This window comes from Anabrus simplex, chromosome 4, assembly GCF_040414725.1.
Source record: "Anabrus simplex isolate iqAnaSimp1 chromosome 4, ASM4041472v1, whole genome shotgun sequence".
Lineage (NCBI taxonomy): Eukaryota > Metazoa > Arthropoda > Insecta > Orthoptera > Tettigoniidae > Anabrus > Anabrus simplex.
Window position 1 is genome coordinate 204,799,186 of NC_090268.1, and position 18,443 is coordinate 204,817,628.

General features: G+C 39.3%; 1 protein-coding gene across 1 annotated transcript in view; it reads left to right on the forward strand.

The window, feature by feature from the left end:
• Tnks (tankyrase) overlaps positions 1-18,443 on the forward strand; it is a 334,181-nt gene that overhangs the window by 295,042 nt on the left and 20,696 nt on the right. The window contains exons 16-18 of the mRNA XM_067146370.2: positions 6,343-6,526; positions 11,353-11,461; positions 17,034-17,190. Of these exons, the coding sequence (XP_067002471.2) occupies positions 6,343-6,526; positions 11,353-11,461; positions 17,034-17,190 (450 nt within the window). The remainder of the gene's footprint in view (positions 1-6,342; positions 6,527-11,352; positions 11,462-17,033; positions 17,191-18,443) is intronic.

An 18,443-nucleotide genomic window follows, 5' to 3' on the forward strand; every position in this document is an offset into this window, starting at 1 on the left:
AATGTAAAAGGAAATCATCCTGGTGGTGTTGTGAACAGCGAAGCTCAAGGGGAGGAGGAAAATGAGGTTGGTGAAATTATGCTTGAGGAAGTGGAAAGGATGGTAAATAAACTCCATTGTCATAAGGCAGCAGGAATAGATGAAATTAGACCTGAAATGGTGAAGTATAGTGGGAAGGCAGGGATGAAATGGCTTCATAGAGTAGTAAAATTAGCGTGGAGTGTTGGTAAGGTACCTTCAGATTGGGCAAAAGCAGTAATTGCCCCTATCTATAAGCAAGGGAACAGGAAGGATTGCAACAACTATCGAGGTATCTCACTGATTAGTATACCAGGCAAAATATTCACTGGCATCTTGGAAGGGAGGATGCGATCAGTCGTTGAAAGGAAGTTGGATGAAAACCAGTGTGGTTTCAGACCACAGAGAGGCTGTCAGGATCAGATTTTCAGTATGCGCCAGGTAATTGAAAAATGCTACGAGAGGAATAGGCAGTTGTGTTTATGCTTCGTAGATCTAGAGAAAGCATATGACAGGGTACCGAGGGAAAAGATGTTCGCCATACTGGGGGACTATGGAATTAAAGGCAGATTATTAAAAGCTATCAAAGGCATTTATGTTGACAATTGGGCTTCAGTGAGAATTGATGGCAGAATGAGTTCTTGGTTCAGGGTACTTACAGGGGTTAGACAAGGCTGTAATCTTTCACCTTTGCTGTTTGTAGTTTACATGGATCATCTACTGAAAGGTATAAAATGGCAGGGAGGGATTCAATTAGGTGGAAATGTAGTAAGCAGTCTGGCCTATGCTGACGACTTGGTCTTAATGGCAGATTGTGCCGAAAGCCTACAGTCTAATATCGTGGAACTTGAAAATAGGTGCAATGAGTATGGTATGAAAATTAGCCTCTTGAAGACTAAATTGATGTCAGTAGGTAAGAAATTCAACAGAATTGAATGTCAGATTGGTGATACTAAGCTAGAACAGGTCGATAATTTCAAGTATTTAGGTTGTGTGTTCTCCCAGGATGGTAATATAGTAAGTGAGATTGAATCAAGGTGCCGTAAAGCTAATGCAGTGAGCTCGCAGCTGCGATCGACTGTATTCTGTAAGAAGGAAGTCAGCTCCCAGACGAAACTATCTTTACATCGGTCTGTTTTCAGACCAACTTTGCTTTACGGGAGCGAAAGCTGGGTGGACTCAGGATATCTTATTCATAAGTTAGAAGTTACAGACATGAAAGTAGCGAGAATGATTGCTGGTACAAACAGGTGGGAACAATGGCAGGAGGGTACTCGGAATGAGGAAATAAAGGCTAATTTAGGAATGAACTCGATGGATGAAGCTGTACGCATAAACCGGCTTCGGTGGTGGGGTCATGTGAGGCGAATGGTGGAGGATAGGTTACCTAGGAGAATAATGGACTCTGCTATGGAGGGTAAGAGAAGTAGAGGGAGACCAAGACGACGATGGTTAGACTCGGTTTCTAACGATTTAAAGATAAGAGGTATAGAACTAAATGAGGCCACAACACTAGTTGCAAATAGAGGATTGTGGCGACGTTTAGTAAATTCACAGAGGCTTGCAGACTGAACGCTGAAAGGCATAACAGTCTATAATGATAATGTATGTATGTATGTATGTTATTATTATTATTATTATTGAAAATAAACAGATACTTCATCATAAACTAATATTCGTCTGCAATTGACATCAAGTTAACTGAAAATGAATCTAAATAACACAAAGCATATTCATAGGACTTCATTCGCATTTACCTCAAAATAAAATACAAACTGAAATGACGTGCAATATGCCAACAACAAAAACAAACCTGGACATAGCTTTTACTTAGTGTGCGTAGTTTATTGGTCATTGCTAATGGAGGTGGAATGGAATTACTGTGAATGAAAAGAGCATCAACATCTTCTGATTGTAGAAGAGACCATCATGCGTTGAGAATGAAGCCCGCTGAACTGAAATTTCTCTCTGAAGCTGAACCTGATGCTTGCATACATAATACTTTCTTAGTGATCTGGTGAAATTTTGGATAGTTTTGTCCATTTTTTCTCCAACCATTCCACGATTTTGCTTTAAATATCTTTCCAGCTCATCTGGTGGAATAGGAGCATCATGAACATCAGTCCACGAAGAAATCTTCATTACTTTGGCAGGTTGTGGCATAGCCGTGGAGTCTTATGACACGCAAACACAATGCTAGTCATTCAAACACACCTCGTTCATAAGTTTTTATCTAATCATGAAAAGACAAAATCAGTCCGACTCCTTTAATCTATACTAATATAACAAAGAGAGAGTGCGAATATTTTTAGTTTGTGTATATCTGGAGGGTAATCTCAAACTACTGGACCGATTCTAAAAATCCTTTTACTAATGTAAATATACATTGTCCCTGAGGGACATGGACTGTATTTTAATTTCAAAACAATTCAAGGTGGGGGGGGAGGGGGGCAACAGGGGAGATAAAAAATAATAGGCTAATATAGGTGAAATATCGAATTTGTCGTGCAAGGACGAGACACAGCTCATTTTAAGCCCCTTGACGCAAAGAACAAAACTCGGTAAGCCCTAAAACCAACTGTTATGGAGATATTGGCACCATACTACCCTTGCTCTCGGAATCGGATAAAGAAATGAACTGCAATAACCATGGCAACATCAGCTCCAGGATTCTACAGCAGCGAGATTATGCATGTACCTACGTTTGGGCATAGCTGCCAACCAAAATTTGTACACATAATCCCTGACATATCTACAATATATCTCAAAAACTTAACATGTTACAGACGTAAAGTGGTATTTGTAATCTCTCTTAAAAATAAAGAGACATTATTTTGTTTTTGAAAAAACACTTAAGGGGGAGGGGGTAAATAGGACTGAAATGTGGGTTGGTATGATTTTTTTAGCTATTGGCTTTACATCGCACCGACACAGATATTATATTATTGTTTTATTGTCCGACTCCTTGGTTGAATGGTCAGCGTACTGGCCTTCGGTTCAGAGGGTGCCGGGTTCGATTCCCAGCCGGGTCGGGGATTTTAACCTTAATTGGTTAATTCCAATGGCTCGGGAGCTGGGTGTGTGTGCGTATTCAACATTAGAAATCATCCTAGGTAGGGCCCTCATCTTCACGGCCTGATAGGCCGTCTACTAGAAAAAGACCTGCACCAGGCCTCTCCGGAGGCCATACGCCATTATTATTATTGTTTTATTATCTTTGTATTTCTTCACCATTAACTTTTAAGCTGAGTAATGTAATATTGCTTATTTTAACTAAAATGAATTGTTTTAGGATATTTTGACTAAATTGTGTAATTGAATTATGGCTGATGATGACTCCGAGTAGGGCCGTAACTAGTACCGAACTTTATAATGTAATGTAATAACTGCATTGCAAAAAGCTTACTGTTTCCTCTCTAAATCCGCAAGCAAACATTTCTCGGACAGGATAAGGCATTCAGATGCATACAGCGATACTGGTTTGATGACAGTGTTGTAGTGACGAATTTTTGTGTTCAGAGAAAAGCACTTTGTGTTGTATATGTTGTAGGTGGTGTGGAAAGTGACTTCCATTTTCTTGATTCTTGCTGCTATGGCCTCTTTGTCAAGTTCATTTTGCTGGATCCATTCCCAAGGTATTTAAATTTATTAACACGGTTTATCGTTCCATTTTGGTGTTTCGTTGTGCCGTATCATCTTTGATGTTCGACATTACTTCTGTCTTTTGAAAGGAAATTTGTAAACCTATTTATTCTGCTACTTCCTTCAACACATTGATCTGTTCTGTTGCACGTTCGAAATTTTCTGTCATCAAGGCTATATCATCAGTGAACACTAAGCAGTTTATTTCCACTCCATTTTCTTTGTCTCAATCCTTAAGGGTTTGTAAAGGTTTCTTTCTTTTAATGTCTTTCACCACATCTGTATTACCTTCTCAAGTATGCAGTTGAACAAAAGAGGTGACTGCCCATCTCCCTGTCGAATGCCTGTCTTCATCCCAAAAGGTTCAGGGAGACATCCTTGGAATCTTACGTTGGATTTAGTATTAGTTAGCGTTGCCCTTATTGTCATCAGCAGTTTCTCACCAACTCCCATTTCTGCAAGTATGTTACGCAACATATCACGGTCGATAGTCGTATGCTTTCCTGAAATCTACAAATGTCAATACATAGGTTCGACCTCTCGGCATATGGTGTCTTATTGTGGTTTTTAGGTTAAGTATTTGTTCTGCACTTGATCGGCCTTTCCGAAAACCTGCTTGGTATTCCCCGAGTTTGTGTTCAACTTGCTGTTCTAGTCTTTCAAGGATGGATAGTGGCAGGATCTTGTAGGCTGCTGACCAAAGAGAAATACCACGATAATTGTTCACATCTCTTATATTTCCTTTCTTGTGTAAAGGATGGATTAAAGCTAGCTTCCAGTACTCTGGTAGTTGTTCTTTTTCCCATATATCTACAACGGTTTGGTGTAGGATGTCGCTTGCTTCTTCTGGGCATGTTTCCATAGTTCCTCAATCATGGAGTCTTCACCAGGAGCCTTGTTATTTTTCAGTCTCTTTATGTAGTGTTGGATTTCATCGCGATTTGGTGGAGATGATTGCAGGTTTTGGCTCACTGTTTTGTTTGTTTTGATAGGGTTTGCTTGTTTTTCACAGTTTGGAAGGTCGTTAAAATACTTAGTACCGGGCGAGTTGGCTGTTAGGAACGCGCAGCTGTGAGCTTGCCTCCAGGAGATAGTGGGTTCAAATCCCACTGTCGGCAGCCCTGAAGATGGTTTTCTGTGGTTTCCCATTTTCACGCCAGGAAAATGCTAGGGCTGTACCTTAATTAAGGCCACGGCTACTTCCTTCCCACTCTTATCCCTTTCCTATCCCATCGTCGCCATAAGATCTGTCTGTGTCGGTGCGACGTTAAGCCACTATTAAGTTGAAAGTGCCACTAGCAAAATAAACACTTAACTAAGATTTCACGGTTTCCTTCATTTGATGTTGCAAGAGTTCCATCTTTCCTTAGAAAGCAAAGGGAAGGTGCCTTTTATCCATGTACCTTCTATTTAAAATTGCTGAAGCATTCACAGGTCTCACGTTTATGAAAGTCTTGTTCAATCTTGTCCATTATTCCTTTTCATACTTGCGTTTCTCACTGCGTATTTTTTTGCTGTTTGTGCTTGTTGTGTTTTGTACATCGTCAAATCTTCTTCTTTTTTGAGGTGCAATACTTTCTCCAGGCATTCAGACGATCCCCTAAGGTCTTCTCGCAATTACCGTTCCACCACGTGTGCTTCAGCCACTCCTTTTTTAGCTTGTGTCATCTTTTTTCTCGTGCTGTTGAAGTCTTTTTCCACCAGTTGGGCAAGTTCTTTGAATTCATTCTCTCTTTTTCTGAGCTTTTTTGTGTCAAAGCGAATTATGGTAGGTTTTTCTTTTTGTTGAGAGGGATTGGCTGAAACTTTATTACTGATACCTAGTGATCTGAGTCTATGTTTATTCCCTTTTTTTTACTGTAACGTTCATGATTTCCGGACTGTATCTTCGAGATATAGCAACATGGTCTATTACCGGGTGAGTTGGCCGTGCGGTTAGGGCCGCGCAGCTGTGAGCTTGCATCCGGAAGATAGTGGGTTCGAACCCCACTGTCGGCAGCCCTGAAGATGGTTTTCCGTGGTTTTCCATTTTCACACTAAGCAAATACTGGGACTATTCCCTAATTAAGGCCACAGCTGCTTCCTTTCCACTCCTTGGCCTTTCCTATCCCATCGTCGCCATAAGACCTATCTGTGTTAGTGCGATGTAAAGCAAAAAAAAAAAAAAAAGAGGTCTATTTGGAATTCTCCTATTGTTTTGTTTGGGTATTATTATTATTATTATTATTATTATTATTATTATTGTTATTATTTCCGGAGACTTAGTGATCATTGCCATAGCCCAGTCAATCTACTGTCAGCCCTTCTCTCTTGAGACCCCGGTAGACTTTACTGTGGACACCTAAGGTGAACTGCTCCTTTCGGCCATTCTGTCACTTCAGAGCACTTTTAGGAATACTTCATTACATTTGCAGATCAGACTTAGTTAATAAGGGCTCTGGTATGCTGAAGATGAATTGAACACAGGAAAGAGATTTTGGTACTTCACATTAATATTGGTTTTTGACTAATATGTACCATTTCTGTACACCGTCCAAATATTTGTCATGACTACAACTGAGAGACAAATCACATGAACCCCCATCCAGTAATTTAATACATGTTAATACTCTCTTTAACTGAGCTCCTGTGATTGTAAATGTAATTGATTATATGCTGTATCCTTTAAATTCTTTATTTCAGATCCAGAAAGTTCAAAATCGAAAATTATGGGAGCGATATGCTCATAGGCGTCAGGAAGTTGCGGAAGAAAACTCAAATCAAGGCAATGAGCGAATGCTGTTTCATGGATCTCCCTTCATTAATGCTATTGTTCAAAAAGGATTTGATGAAAGACATGCGTATATTGGAGGCATGTTTGGAGCAGGTGAGAGAGAATTGACTCAAATCTTATATCTATATATTTAAAATAAGAGTTTTGTCTGTACATTGCTCAGAATTTGAAAAGAATGGTATTTCTGTATCGGTCATGTCCACTACAAATGTAATTCTCTAATAAGTTATTTATGTTATTAGTGGTCGTATCGATAAATACTACATAACTAACATAACTTTAGTTATGTTGTAAGTTAGTAGTAGTTAAGTAAGAAGTTATTAAATTTCCAATCACTTATGTCTTATACATACATTGTTACCGTACTGCATATAATCACAGAGATATTCATGAATTTGGATTTTTGTTACTAAGTCCATATCAGCGCCGAGTCACGAAAAATGCATAAACAGAATTTAGTGAAAATAGGTATGTAAAATCTGAGAATAAGGAACTACAGTCTACGATATAATTTTGTAAGACGCCCTAATATCACAGAGTCGAAGGAAAACTAATGTGAAGGCCTGCAATATAGAAAGCTCATAAACTTTATCAACAATAACATTACGTTGACCATTGTATGTTGTGATGTGCTTTTTGTCTTGTGTTTCCACTCATCGCCGATAGATAGGATAACCGCAACGTACCAAGGTATTTTTAATTTGCTTTACGTCGCACCGACACAGGTAAGTCTTATGGCGACGGTAGGATAGGAAAGGAATAGGGGTGTGAAGGAAGCAGCCTAGGCTTCAATTAAGGTTCAGTCTGTGTGACTGGTGTGAAAATGGGAAACCACGAAATACCATCTTCAGGGATGCCGGCAGTGGGATTCGAATCCACTATCTCCCGGATGCAAGCTCACAGCTGTGCGCCTCTAACCACACGGCTAACTCGTCTGGTCGTACCGAGTGTAACAGCCTGCCTGTATATTGGCGGGGAATAGCTGGGGAGTTAGATAACTTCCTTCTTTAGTATGCCATTCCTCTGGTTCATACATTTTCTGCTATTACTGGTACGTAACACACTGGTTCCTCATAGCATTCAAGCTATTCAATCCGTACTCTGAGGCACTGATTGGAATGAGTAGTGTGAATAATGACAGAGGAGTGTTCACGGCAGTCTGGACCTGGTTATTCCAGCTCTGGAACTTTGGACTGTTAGATCGGCACCGTAGTACTGTTCGTTGAAAGTGAGAAAGTGTGCGGTTTTTCATTTGATCGAGTATTTTATATGATACCATTGCTTTCAATCGCTATATTCCTACTGATGTTTTTGTAATGATCTATGTTGAATTCAGTTAGGAAAACCACCAAATCAGTCTTCCTGAGAATCCCGTAGCGAAGCACGTGTACATCAGCTAGTATCTGTATAAAATAGGAACAAATGTTCACCAGTTCTTCTTATTCTAAGTAAATCTGGCTATTTACGATATCCATACTATCCTCACTTCCTCCAATCTTCGATCATCCACTTGATTTCATGTTAGGTGTTCCTTCTCAGTACAGTTTTTGTTTAAGAGTGTGTTGCCAATTTTTCCTTATTTTCATAATTTATTTTAGTTCTTGCGCTCTTTCCTCTAGCTGTACATATGAAACTAGCTGATGTACCTGTGCTTTGCTACGGAATTCTACATTGCTAAGTTAGGTAGTGTACGCGTTGTGAGCAAGGTTATATTAAATGGCATAGCTCTTAACTTTACCCTAGAAACACGACAGGGAAGTCACCAAACATCTTTTCTGATATGAAGACTGGGTTAGGGAATTTTCATTGTAATGGTAAGTAATGGTAGGCTGTTGCCTACCATCAGTCACAATCTGGTTGAGGAGTTTTCATTATAATGGCAGACACTCTCCACCTCCCTTTTTAGATCCTCAGAAAGACTGTCTTAGTGGTTTTCCCAACTGAAATGAACATAGGTCATTACAATGACGTCAGTAGGAATGGCACGATTAAAAGCAATGCTTTCTTATGAAATACTCGATGAAAAACTACACATATTCTCACTTTTAATGAACAATACTATGCTGCCGATCCAAAGTTCCAGACTGGAATGACCAGGCCTCAGACATCCGTGATCACTCTTCATTTTTTATTGGCAGGGGGGGGGGGTTCGAATATTGGAGAGTTCCAGGGCAAAAACTATGCCCTTTATCTGTTTCCTAGGAGTACCGAATGAGTTGGAAAATCTCAATTCACTACACTGGCAGGGGGAAAAAACTATCTGACTTGTTCCAGGGCAAAAACTATGCCCTTTATCTGTTTCCTAGGAGTACCCAATGAGTTGGAAAATCTCAATTCACTACACTGGCAAGAAAAAAACTATCTGACTTGGAGGCGAATTTTTCCTCCAAGCCAGAGGAGAAACCCCAACTTTGCTACTAATTTGGAATAAAATGAATGTAGATTTAATAAAAGTTAAGAGGAAGAAGCTTTTCTTAAGAAACAGCTCTTTTCAGGGTTGAATTTCGAGTTATTTAGTGAATTGTGGTGCTGTAATTTTTGGAATAGGTAGAAATCATAATTCTAGACCAGGTCATAGTATTACTAAGAGAGCCTCTACCTTAAGTGTGCACACTGCTCATTCAAAACAGTGCATCAGAGTAGGGATCGAATAGCTGGAATACTATGATGAACCATTGTGTTACGTACCAGCAGTATCAGAAAATGTATGAACCAGGCGAATGGCATGCTAAAGAAGAAAGTTATCTAACTCCCTAGCTATTTCCCGCAAATATTAAGTCAGGCCGTTATACTCGTTACACAACATTAATCCCACCTATCGAAGTTGAGCGGCAGCATAAGAGACAAAGAACATCACAACAAACAATGGTCAATGTAAGGTTATTTTTGATCATTGTTTCCACTTTCTATATTGTAGGCCTTCACATTTAATTTTCTTCCGACTGTGAAATACCACTCTTATAATAGTCGGTACGGTAAAACTGAATAAAACATAAATGATTGGAAATTATTTTCTCTATAATTCGTTATGTAGTACTTTTTGATAGGACCAATAACATAGGTATTTAAGAATTAAATTTTAGGTGCCTTCCCCTAACCTACCATTTCATCCCGGGTGAAAAAATTGTTTATAGCTTAAACTGTAGTTTCTTATTCCCTAATTCTATATAAGGATTTTCATAAATTCTGTTTACCCATTTTTTCGTGGCTCAGCGTTGATTTGGACTTAGCAACAAAAATACAAATTCATGAATATCTCTGTTATCATAGCTGGTACAGTATAGCAACAAAAATACAAATTGATGAATATCTGTGTTATCATAGCTGGTACTGTAAAAATGTATAAGACGTAAATGATAGGAATTTTTATATACCCTTAGTTATGTAGTATTTATCGATACGACCACTAATAATACCAATTTTGAGAATTAAATTTTAAGCCTTCCCCATAACTACCATTTCACTTAGCGTGAATAAGATGATTTATAGCCTAGATTGTAGTGGCTCATCCCAACTTTACATACCGATTTTCATTAAATTCTCTTCAGTCGTTTCCTCATGATGCGTGTACATTCATACAGATAGACAGACAGACAGACAGACAGACAGACAGAAATTACGGAAAAGTAAAAAGTGCATTTCCTCGTTACTGTGGACATGACTGATACAGAAATGCCATTCTTTCCTGACTGCGCAATATACAGAAAAAGCTCTTATTTTATAGGAGCACCAAGGTTCTAAGGTGGCAATTTGGAAAGGTTTTAAAGACTTCTTGATATTTCTGCAGTTCCTTCCACATTTTGCATCCATACAGGAAGGCTACCGGTACGTGGCTCTGGAATATTCTGAGTTTTGTTTGAAGAGAAGTATCAATAGGATCTCTGTATTGGTTACCATTGTACAAAGATGAGAAAAAGGATTGTGTCCTGTTATATCTAGTAAACCAGAGATCTGTAAACCAATATCCCATACTTCTTTTTCTTTTAAATAGACAAACAAAAATTAAAAATATGGAAATAGGCAGATGTAATTTTGTGATACTTTTTATTTAAATTGAGGTTTAGTAGAGTTGGAACATAAATGAAATGGTTTAAAAGTAGGTGTAAAAGTAAGTTCGCCATTATTTCAATTAATATTCCTGGTATCATATCGTCCCCACTATGGCAAACTAGCGAAAGTGACAAACTAGGGAACCTGTAGTTCTCAAGTTTTGGTCTAGATCAGGGCTTCTCAAACGCCCAAAATCTCACGCTTGCAAACAGCGGCGCAGAGTTGCTGTGCACAGTGCATCGGTCCCGCTCAGCTCGGCTCGAACCAACGCTTCGTCTCTGGGCTACTCGGCTCAACGCAGCTTGGATTTGGAGCCCTACGGAGCAAGTGAGGAAGAGGGAGACAGGGGAGCAAGCGAGACGTGTGGTGAAAGAGAGAGACAGCACTATTGCTCCAAATTGAGGAGTGGGGGTCTGCACTCTGGTCAACCAAGCGAAGTCGTCTTTTGCACCATGCACAGTGCATGCACCCTGAGAGGCCCTGGTCTAGATGTTATTATATTATTTATATAAAGTTTACCCTCTGACAAAGTCACATCTGCAGCTCGTTCTGTATGGCTAACTCATAAAACCAGTCATTAAATATAAAAATTGATTTGACATGAATAATCACAACTTTCAACTCTCCTAATTTTTTGACAATTTGCATATTCGTTAGTTTGCCAGAGTGGGGATGATATATGTACCTGTTCTTGACTACTGTGATGTGTTAATGGACATAACTCAAAATAGTAATAAGACGTTAGATAGGACTTCAAATAGCTGCATTAAATATATTTCTAACTTGTTTCGTGGTACTTGTTTTATCACCATATTTTAGGAAACTGTAATGTCTTGTTTTTAACATATATTTCTTAATATTTTTCATAGGAATCTACTTTGCAGAGCATTCTTCTAAGAGCAATCAATATGTGTATGGAATTGGTGGAGGTACCGGATGCCCAATGCACAAAGATAGGTCTTGCTATATATGCCACAGGTAAGAAGAGTTAAAACTGTCATTGTAGTACTTTATTTATATTCTGTAACTCTGTAACCGAGCCTTGATATACGAAGAATCCGTCAGTTGATTAGGAGGCATCTCCTTGTCTAGAGGTGCTTTAGGTGAAAAGATACAGGTTTTGATCATTGTTTTAGGAAGAAGTACAACTGAGCAACCATCCTCTATTTACACTAAATCAGAGGGGGGGAAAAAGGAAGAGGTTCAACCCTTCGAAAAGCAAAAGAAAGGGAAGGGCCACGAAGGTCATGAAAATGAAAGACTCCCTAGGCCTCGCAAACCTAATACTGTCGGGGTCAGAAAAGAACAGGAGTTGACCAAGAGAGGTCAGATGGGAAAGATGAAAGTGAGGAGACAGGGCTAGAGGAACCGGTGGTCACCAACCTACGCTCCTAGTTGAGAGCCCCTGGTTCACCTTTTAGTGACCTCTTACAGCAGGCAGGGGATACCGTGGATGTACTCTACTGCCCCCACCCACTGAAAGAAATGTAGTTGGAAAAGTGATAAAGTGGGAAATGAAAGGGGCTCATGACATGGATATGAAGGAGAAATTCTCTTGCATCTTATCATGTTCCTCTAATTTGACTAATTTTAAATGTGCTGCAATATTTCAGATATTTATTTACTGTTGGATTGAGTGATTTAATTCAGAACTCTTTGATGTTTTCTACCGCTGTCTCTGTCTCTACTTCTGGATTAATGGCCACTTAATCTTCTGCATTTAAAGTACCATAATTATGCTGTTCAAGAGTTTGTTGTAGCACATCAGTACAATAGAATTCCGCTATAGCGAGTACGGCATATAACGAGAACCCCGTTATAACGTCATATTTTTTCTGTACCTTCAAAATTCCTTCTTCTTCTTGCATATGCTTTACGTCGCACCGACACAGATAGGTCTTATGGCAATGATGGGATAGAAAAGGCCTAGGAATGGGAAGGAAGCGGCCGTGGCCTTAATTAAGGTACAGCCCCTGCATTTGCCTGGTGTGAAAATGGGAAACCACGGAAAACCATCTTCAGGGCTGCCGATAGTGGGGTTCGAACCCACTATCTCCCGGATGCGAGCTCACAGCTGCACAAAATTCCTAAATTAAACTGTGTATTATCCTTCGGTTACAGCGAGAGCCTGAACACTGACACATCCGTTATTATGAGCGATTAAGCATGCACGATTTTTTCCAGTAACGATATTTATACACCCAGCCATTATATTGCATGCAATTTTAATCATCTTCGGTATCGTTTCCTCGCTATGTCCACTAGCAAGCTGTCTCGTCAGCATTCAAAGGCAATGTCGACTGCTGTTCTGTAAAGAAAAGTGAAAATGAAAAAAGAACCTGTTTTCGTAATAAGTGCGTAGATGTGTTCAACAGCAGTTGTTAACTCGTTAAAAATAGAGGCTGAAGTAAACAGTCGCTTCATTTTAATGCTAAATACTGCAGTTAAGTAAGAATGGGATACACCTCAAGATCAGAGGTCAGATGGGAAAGATGAAAGTGAGGAGACTGTGCTAGAGGAACCGGTGCTCACCGACCTATGCTCCTAGTTGAGAGCCCCTGGTTCCCTTTTTAGTGGCCTCTTACAGCAGGCAGGGGATACCGTGATGTACTCTACTGCCCCCACCCACTGAAAGAAATGTAGTTGGAAAAGTGATAAAGTGGGAAATGAAAGGGGCTCGTGACATGATTATGAAGGAGAAATTCTCTTGCATAGTTTATATTTTCTAGTGACTAAAATTTTGATTTGATTTTTTTATTTAAATGCTATCTGTTTGGGACGTCGACCCATGTTGATCTTTTGCCCCTACTGGCACCGTATTGTATGAACCTGCGTGTAATTGGAATGGCGGTAGTGTGGAATGTTGTGTGTGAGGAAAGGAAGATTAAGGACGTCACAAATACACAGTGCCCAGGCCAGGGATATTAATCATAACAATTAAAAAACCCTGACCCGGCTGGGAATCGAACCCGGGGCCACCGGGTGACAGGCGGACGCATTGCCCCCTACACTGTGGGGCCGGACATTTGAGAGGTTAGTTTATATTTTCTCACGCCGGGTTAAATTTCGGAAAGGTTGTTGTTATATGAATTTATGGCGAGAATGTTATCACTTCTCTACTGGCTCGTGAATATGGTTTCTTGGTACATATGCGGTTCAGTTAGGTTAGCTGACGCTGTTTGAATGAGAGAGCTGAAACATTTGCCACAAAATGCGACTTTCGTTATCGTTTTCTGTTGCGAGCTCCCATGTCGACATTTAAAGGCGGTGTGAGAGTCGATTAGTAATACCCGTCAACTGCTGTTCCATAAAATAAATCTGAAATGATTCCATAATAAATGTTAACCTGGTAGAAATAAAGGCTAAGTAAACGATCGCTTAATTTTGATGCCCTACATTGAAATTAAGTAAGATATAGCAGAGCGCATCACTGATTTCAGAGGTTAGATTGTATTTTCTCACATCTGGTTAAATTTCAGTAAGGCTGTTTGCATGTAAATTTATAGTGAGATGTTATAATTCCTCTACTGGCAGTTGGAATGTGTTTTCATGGTACAGATAGTACGGTTACGTTAAGTTAGGTGACACTTTTGAATAAGGAAACAAACATTTGCCACAAAATGCAATCGATCATCGTACAGTATAGTTTTCTTGCCATGTACACTTGCGAGCTCTCTCATTGACATTCGAAAGCGATGCCGGAGTCGATTAGTAATACCTGTTGACTGCTGTTCTCTAAAAGGAAATTCAAAATGAAAGAGGATAACACGTTTTCTTAATAAATGCATAAAGGACGTGGCCGATAGCAGTTGTTAAACCGTTAGAAATAAAGGCTGAAGCAAATGTTATGTACTGAAATTAAGTAAGAATCTGACTCACCTCAAGATATGACAGAATACATGACTGATTTCAAAGGATAGTTTATATTTTCTTGTGACTAGTTAAATTTTGGAATATTCCCATGTAGATTCTTAGCAAGGTGGTTATAATTTCCCCATGTGCTCTTGAAATGTTTTCGTGATGCTTATACGGTTAGGTTAGGTGACACTGTTTGAAGAAGAAAACTGAAACATTTGCCACAGAGGCCTCTGGAGTGATACAACAATTTTTTCAGATTGAAATTAAACATACTCTTTCACTTAGTATCGGATTTCGAAAAATAAGAAACGAGTAAGCCGTAGTTTGGATATCATCTGCGAAAACGCAAATTTTGAACAAACTGATTGCCATTTCGTACCAATTTTAATGTGTATGGGTTTTCCTCCGACTTTTACGATAAATCGGATATAACGACAATCCGCTATAATGAGTAAATTTTTCGCTGTTATTAATTCTCTCTATAATGGACTTGTACTGTATTTTAGTTTATCATGGTTCCTTCTTCAGGGACCAAGTGAGTTGGCCATGCAGTTACAGTCACGCAGCTATGAACTTGCATTTGGGAGATAGTGGGTTTGAACCGTGGTGTCAGCAGCCCTGAAGATAGTTTTCTGTGGTTTACTATTTTCATACCAGGCAAATAAATGCTGGGGCTGAACCTTAATTAAGGGCACGGCCCGCTTCCTTCCAGCTCCTGTCCCGTTTCTATCCCATAGTTGCCATAAGACCTATCTTTATCGGTGCAACGTAAAGCAAATTTTTGCATGTGTGCTGCGATCCAAATTACAGCATTGAACACAGAGACATACATTTCCTGGCCGAATGCTGTTGTGGTCTTCTTAGATCCATTCGGAATATACACATGCTAAAAAGGTTTAGGAAGGAAATTTCCATATTTCTTCCGTTATAGTAGCAAAATTTCCTTCCATTTCTGTGTCAGACGGGTTCCACTAGATACAGGTAAACTTACGTGAATTTTAAACCATAATTTAAGTCACCGGGAATATGTTCCGATATTGTCAGTTTTCTGGTTCATAAAGGTTCCACTAAAGGCAGATTTTACTGTACCAGGTTTTGAAAGGTCTTCACCATATAATGTCCATTCCTTCATTCTGGCCATTTCGATTGTACTTCATGTACGTGCAGCCTAATAATTTAGATCTGCCCGTAGTAGATTGTGGTCACTCACTAAGCACTCGCATGGAGTAGTAACTTTTGTTCTAGTTCTTCTATCCCAGCTGTATCGAGTTATCTTATGACTTGTGTTTCTTGAAGAAAGTATTCTTTATCAGAAGGTTATTTCTAACACAGAAGTCTAGAAAATGTTCACCTTCAGAATTTTTTTCTCCTTATCCAGAAGGGCTCTCAACACTTCTCATAGCACCGGGCTCAGTGGCACATACGGTTCAGGTGCTGGCCTTCTGACCCTAACTTGGCAGGTTCGATCCTGGCTCAATCCGGTGGTATTTGAAGGTGTTCAAATAATTCAGCCTTGTATCGGTACATTTACTGGCATGTAAAATAACTACTGTGGGGCTAAATTCTGGCACTTCGACATCTCCAAAAATTGGAAAGGTAGTTAGTGGGACATAAAACCAAAACATTATTATTATTATTTCTCATAGCCTCTTTCTCTTGCCTGTCATTCAGGGTTCTCATTCTGTTTGTTTTCATAATTAAGTCTATTCTCCAACTTGAACATTCAAATACCCATTTAGCATAATGTAATCTTCTTACACTTGGCCTTCCATGTCTTAGGAACTCTTCCTTGTTGTTGTCATCACATCCTTGCTCTGGAGCAAATATATATATATATATTTTACTCTGGCTTTGATGATTCTTTCATTTACAGAGGAGACATCTGTGCATCACCAAACCCACTCTATTCCTTTCCAGTACAACTTGCAACCTCCTTTCAATTTCCATGAGTTTGTCCCCTTCCATTTCGTCTCGCTCAACCCTACAATGTGAATTCTCCTCCGTTCCATGATATTGACTCTCCATTCTTGTCTGTCGTTTAGGGTTCCCGCTCTGTTTCTTTTATAGTTAAGTCCATTGTAGGTGCTGTGTCTTCCGTTGGTGAATCTTTTCGCATTCCTAGGATGAGGCTCTGTTTGCTGGATACAAGAAGTGAGGTTTACATATTCATCCAAGCAACGAAACATTACTCCATTACTGATTCGTTAGGCCTGCCATAAAGGAGGATTTTCTTCCTGGGTTTACCCCTCTATCCTTTGAAGATTCCTCTTCCCCACAAGGCATTGGTTTCCTTCCTTTTTCTTTCCCTAGAAAAGAAAATGGGTTGCCTAATCCACCAACTATGCTATTGCAAAGTTCTGCTTTTCCACTAAAGATGTTACCAGCCAGGTCAACTAACTTATGATAGAGCCTGGTCTCCCAACATTGGGCGCAGGTTGGCATGAGTTCATTCAGTATACCTATCAAAACGGGATAGCTATACCATTCAGACACTGGTACTGACAGTGGCTGCCCTGAAAATGATTTCTTGCCAGGTTTTTCCTCGCATGTTTTAGGAAATTTCTGGAATACACTTCAATTGCTAGCCCCATTCTAGACCCTAATAATTCCAGCTGAGACATAATATTATGGTCTTGTATTTGTATTTGCAGTGATAAGAGGTGTTAACAAGTTATATTTTTTTATGTTTCAGGCACTTGTTGCTGTGTCGGGTTACCTTAGGCAAATCATTCCTTCAGTTCAGTGCTATGAAAATGGCCCATGCTCCACCAGGACATCACTCTGTTGTAGGTCGGCCAAGTGCTGGAGGACTGAACTTCCCAGAATACGTAGTTTATAGAGGAGAACAGGTTAGTAATAAGCATCTTCATGGCAGCTACTGGTATCATTTGCTAGGTTAATTTTACAGATCTGTGATTTCAGTGTCATTTACGAGGCCATAAATATTTCTGAATATCTTTGTTGGGTTATTTTTTGTATCTTGACACTGTGTAGTACACCTATCTTCAAATTTCTGCTGAGGCTTCCTCTGAATACTCCTGTTACCTTCTTCTGTTTTGCATATGTCTCTTTTCTTGTGATTCTTCTTTATCCTTCATTTCCCTCGTCCAGCTCCTGCTGGGTTGGGATGTTTATGGTATTACATATTATAAACTTCATTAAGTTTCCATATTGTTACTGTATATAAGGCTTATAAGGTGGGACGTCTGTGAACTCTCTTTATGTTTATGGCATCTTTTCATCTTCCTCTAAGCAACCACCATTGTTTCTCCTTAACTCTGTTCCAGTCCAGGTGCCTTCTAATTATACTATTCATGATAGTTCTCGACCACCTTAGTTTGGGTCTCCCTCTTACGCTCCCTTCTCCTATCAGTGTCTCCATCATCCACTTCAGTATCCTTACCTCTTCCATTCTCGTTAACATGTCTAAACCATCTACTGTCAACCAAAATATGTGCACTGGAGTTCGGAGATTGATTATGAAACAACCAATAGGCCTGCAGAAATTCAAAAAACACAGTCATTTTTCTTGTTTCATTTCACGTTAGGTCACGTGCGTTTGGAATTTTATATTTTTTAAATGTGCTCCAACCATGTGTCAAGTTTAAGACATTGTTTCTTAAAAACCAGTCATCTGATCAAATTCAAATTTTAACACAGTATACATTGGAGTGTTTTATAAATTGTTTATAATTTTCAGAATTTTGTGTGTGAAAGAAAAAAAAAATTTCATAAGGTAATGTTTTCTCAGCTTGGGTTGGTTGGAAAATTGTGTTCTTGGCCATGTTGTGATCTTTGTATATCCAATAATTATGCTGTGTGACTGTGAAATACGTAAATAAATTCACTTTGCTGGGCTTTCTGAACCCAAGTTGGCAGGAGTGATCATGACTTAGTCCAGTGGTACTTGAAAGTGCTCAAATATGTCATCCCCATGTCAGATTTTTGGTGTATAAAAGAACTCCTGCAAAACAAAATTCTGACACTTGGCATCTCCGAAAACCAGAATGTAATTAGTGAGATGTCAAAACAATATTATTATTAATTCACTTTTTTAATACTGATTTGTATTTGTATTGGGTAGAGTGATATATCAGTAGCT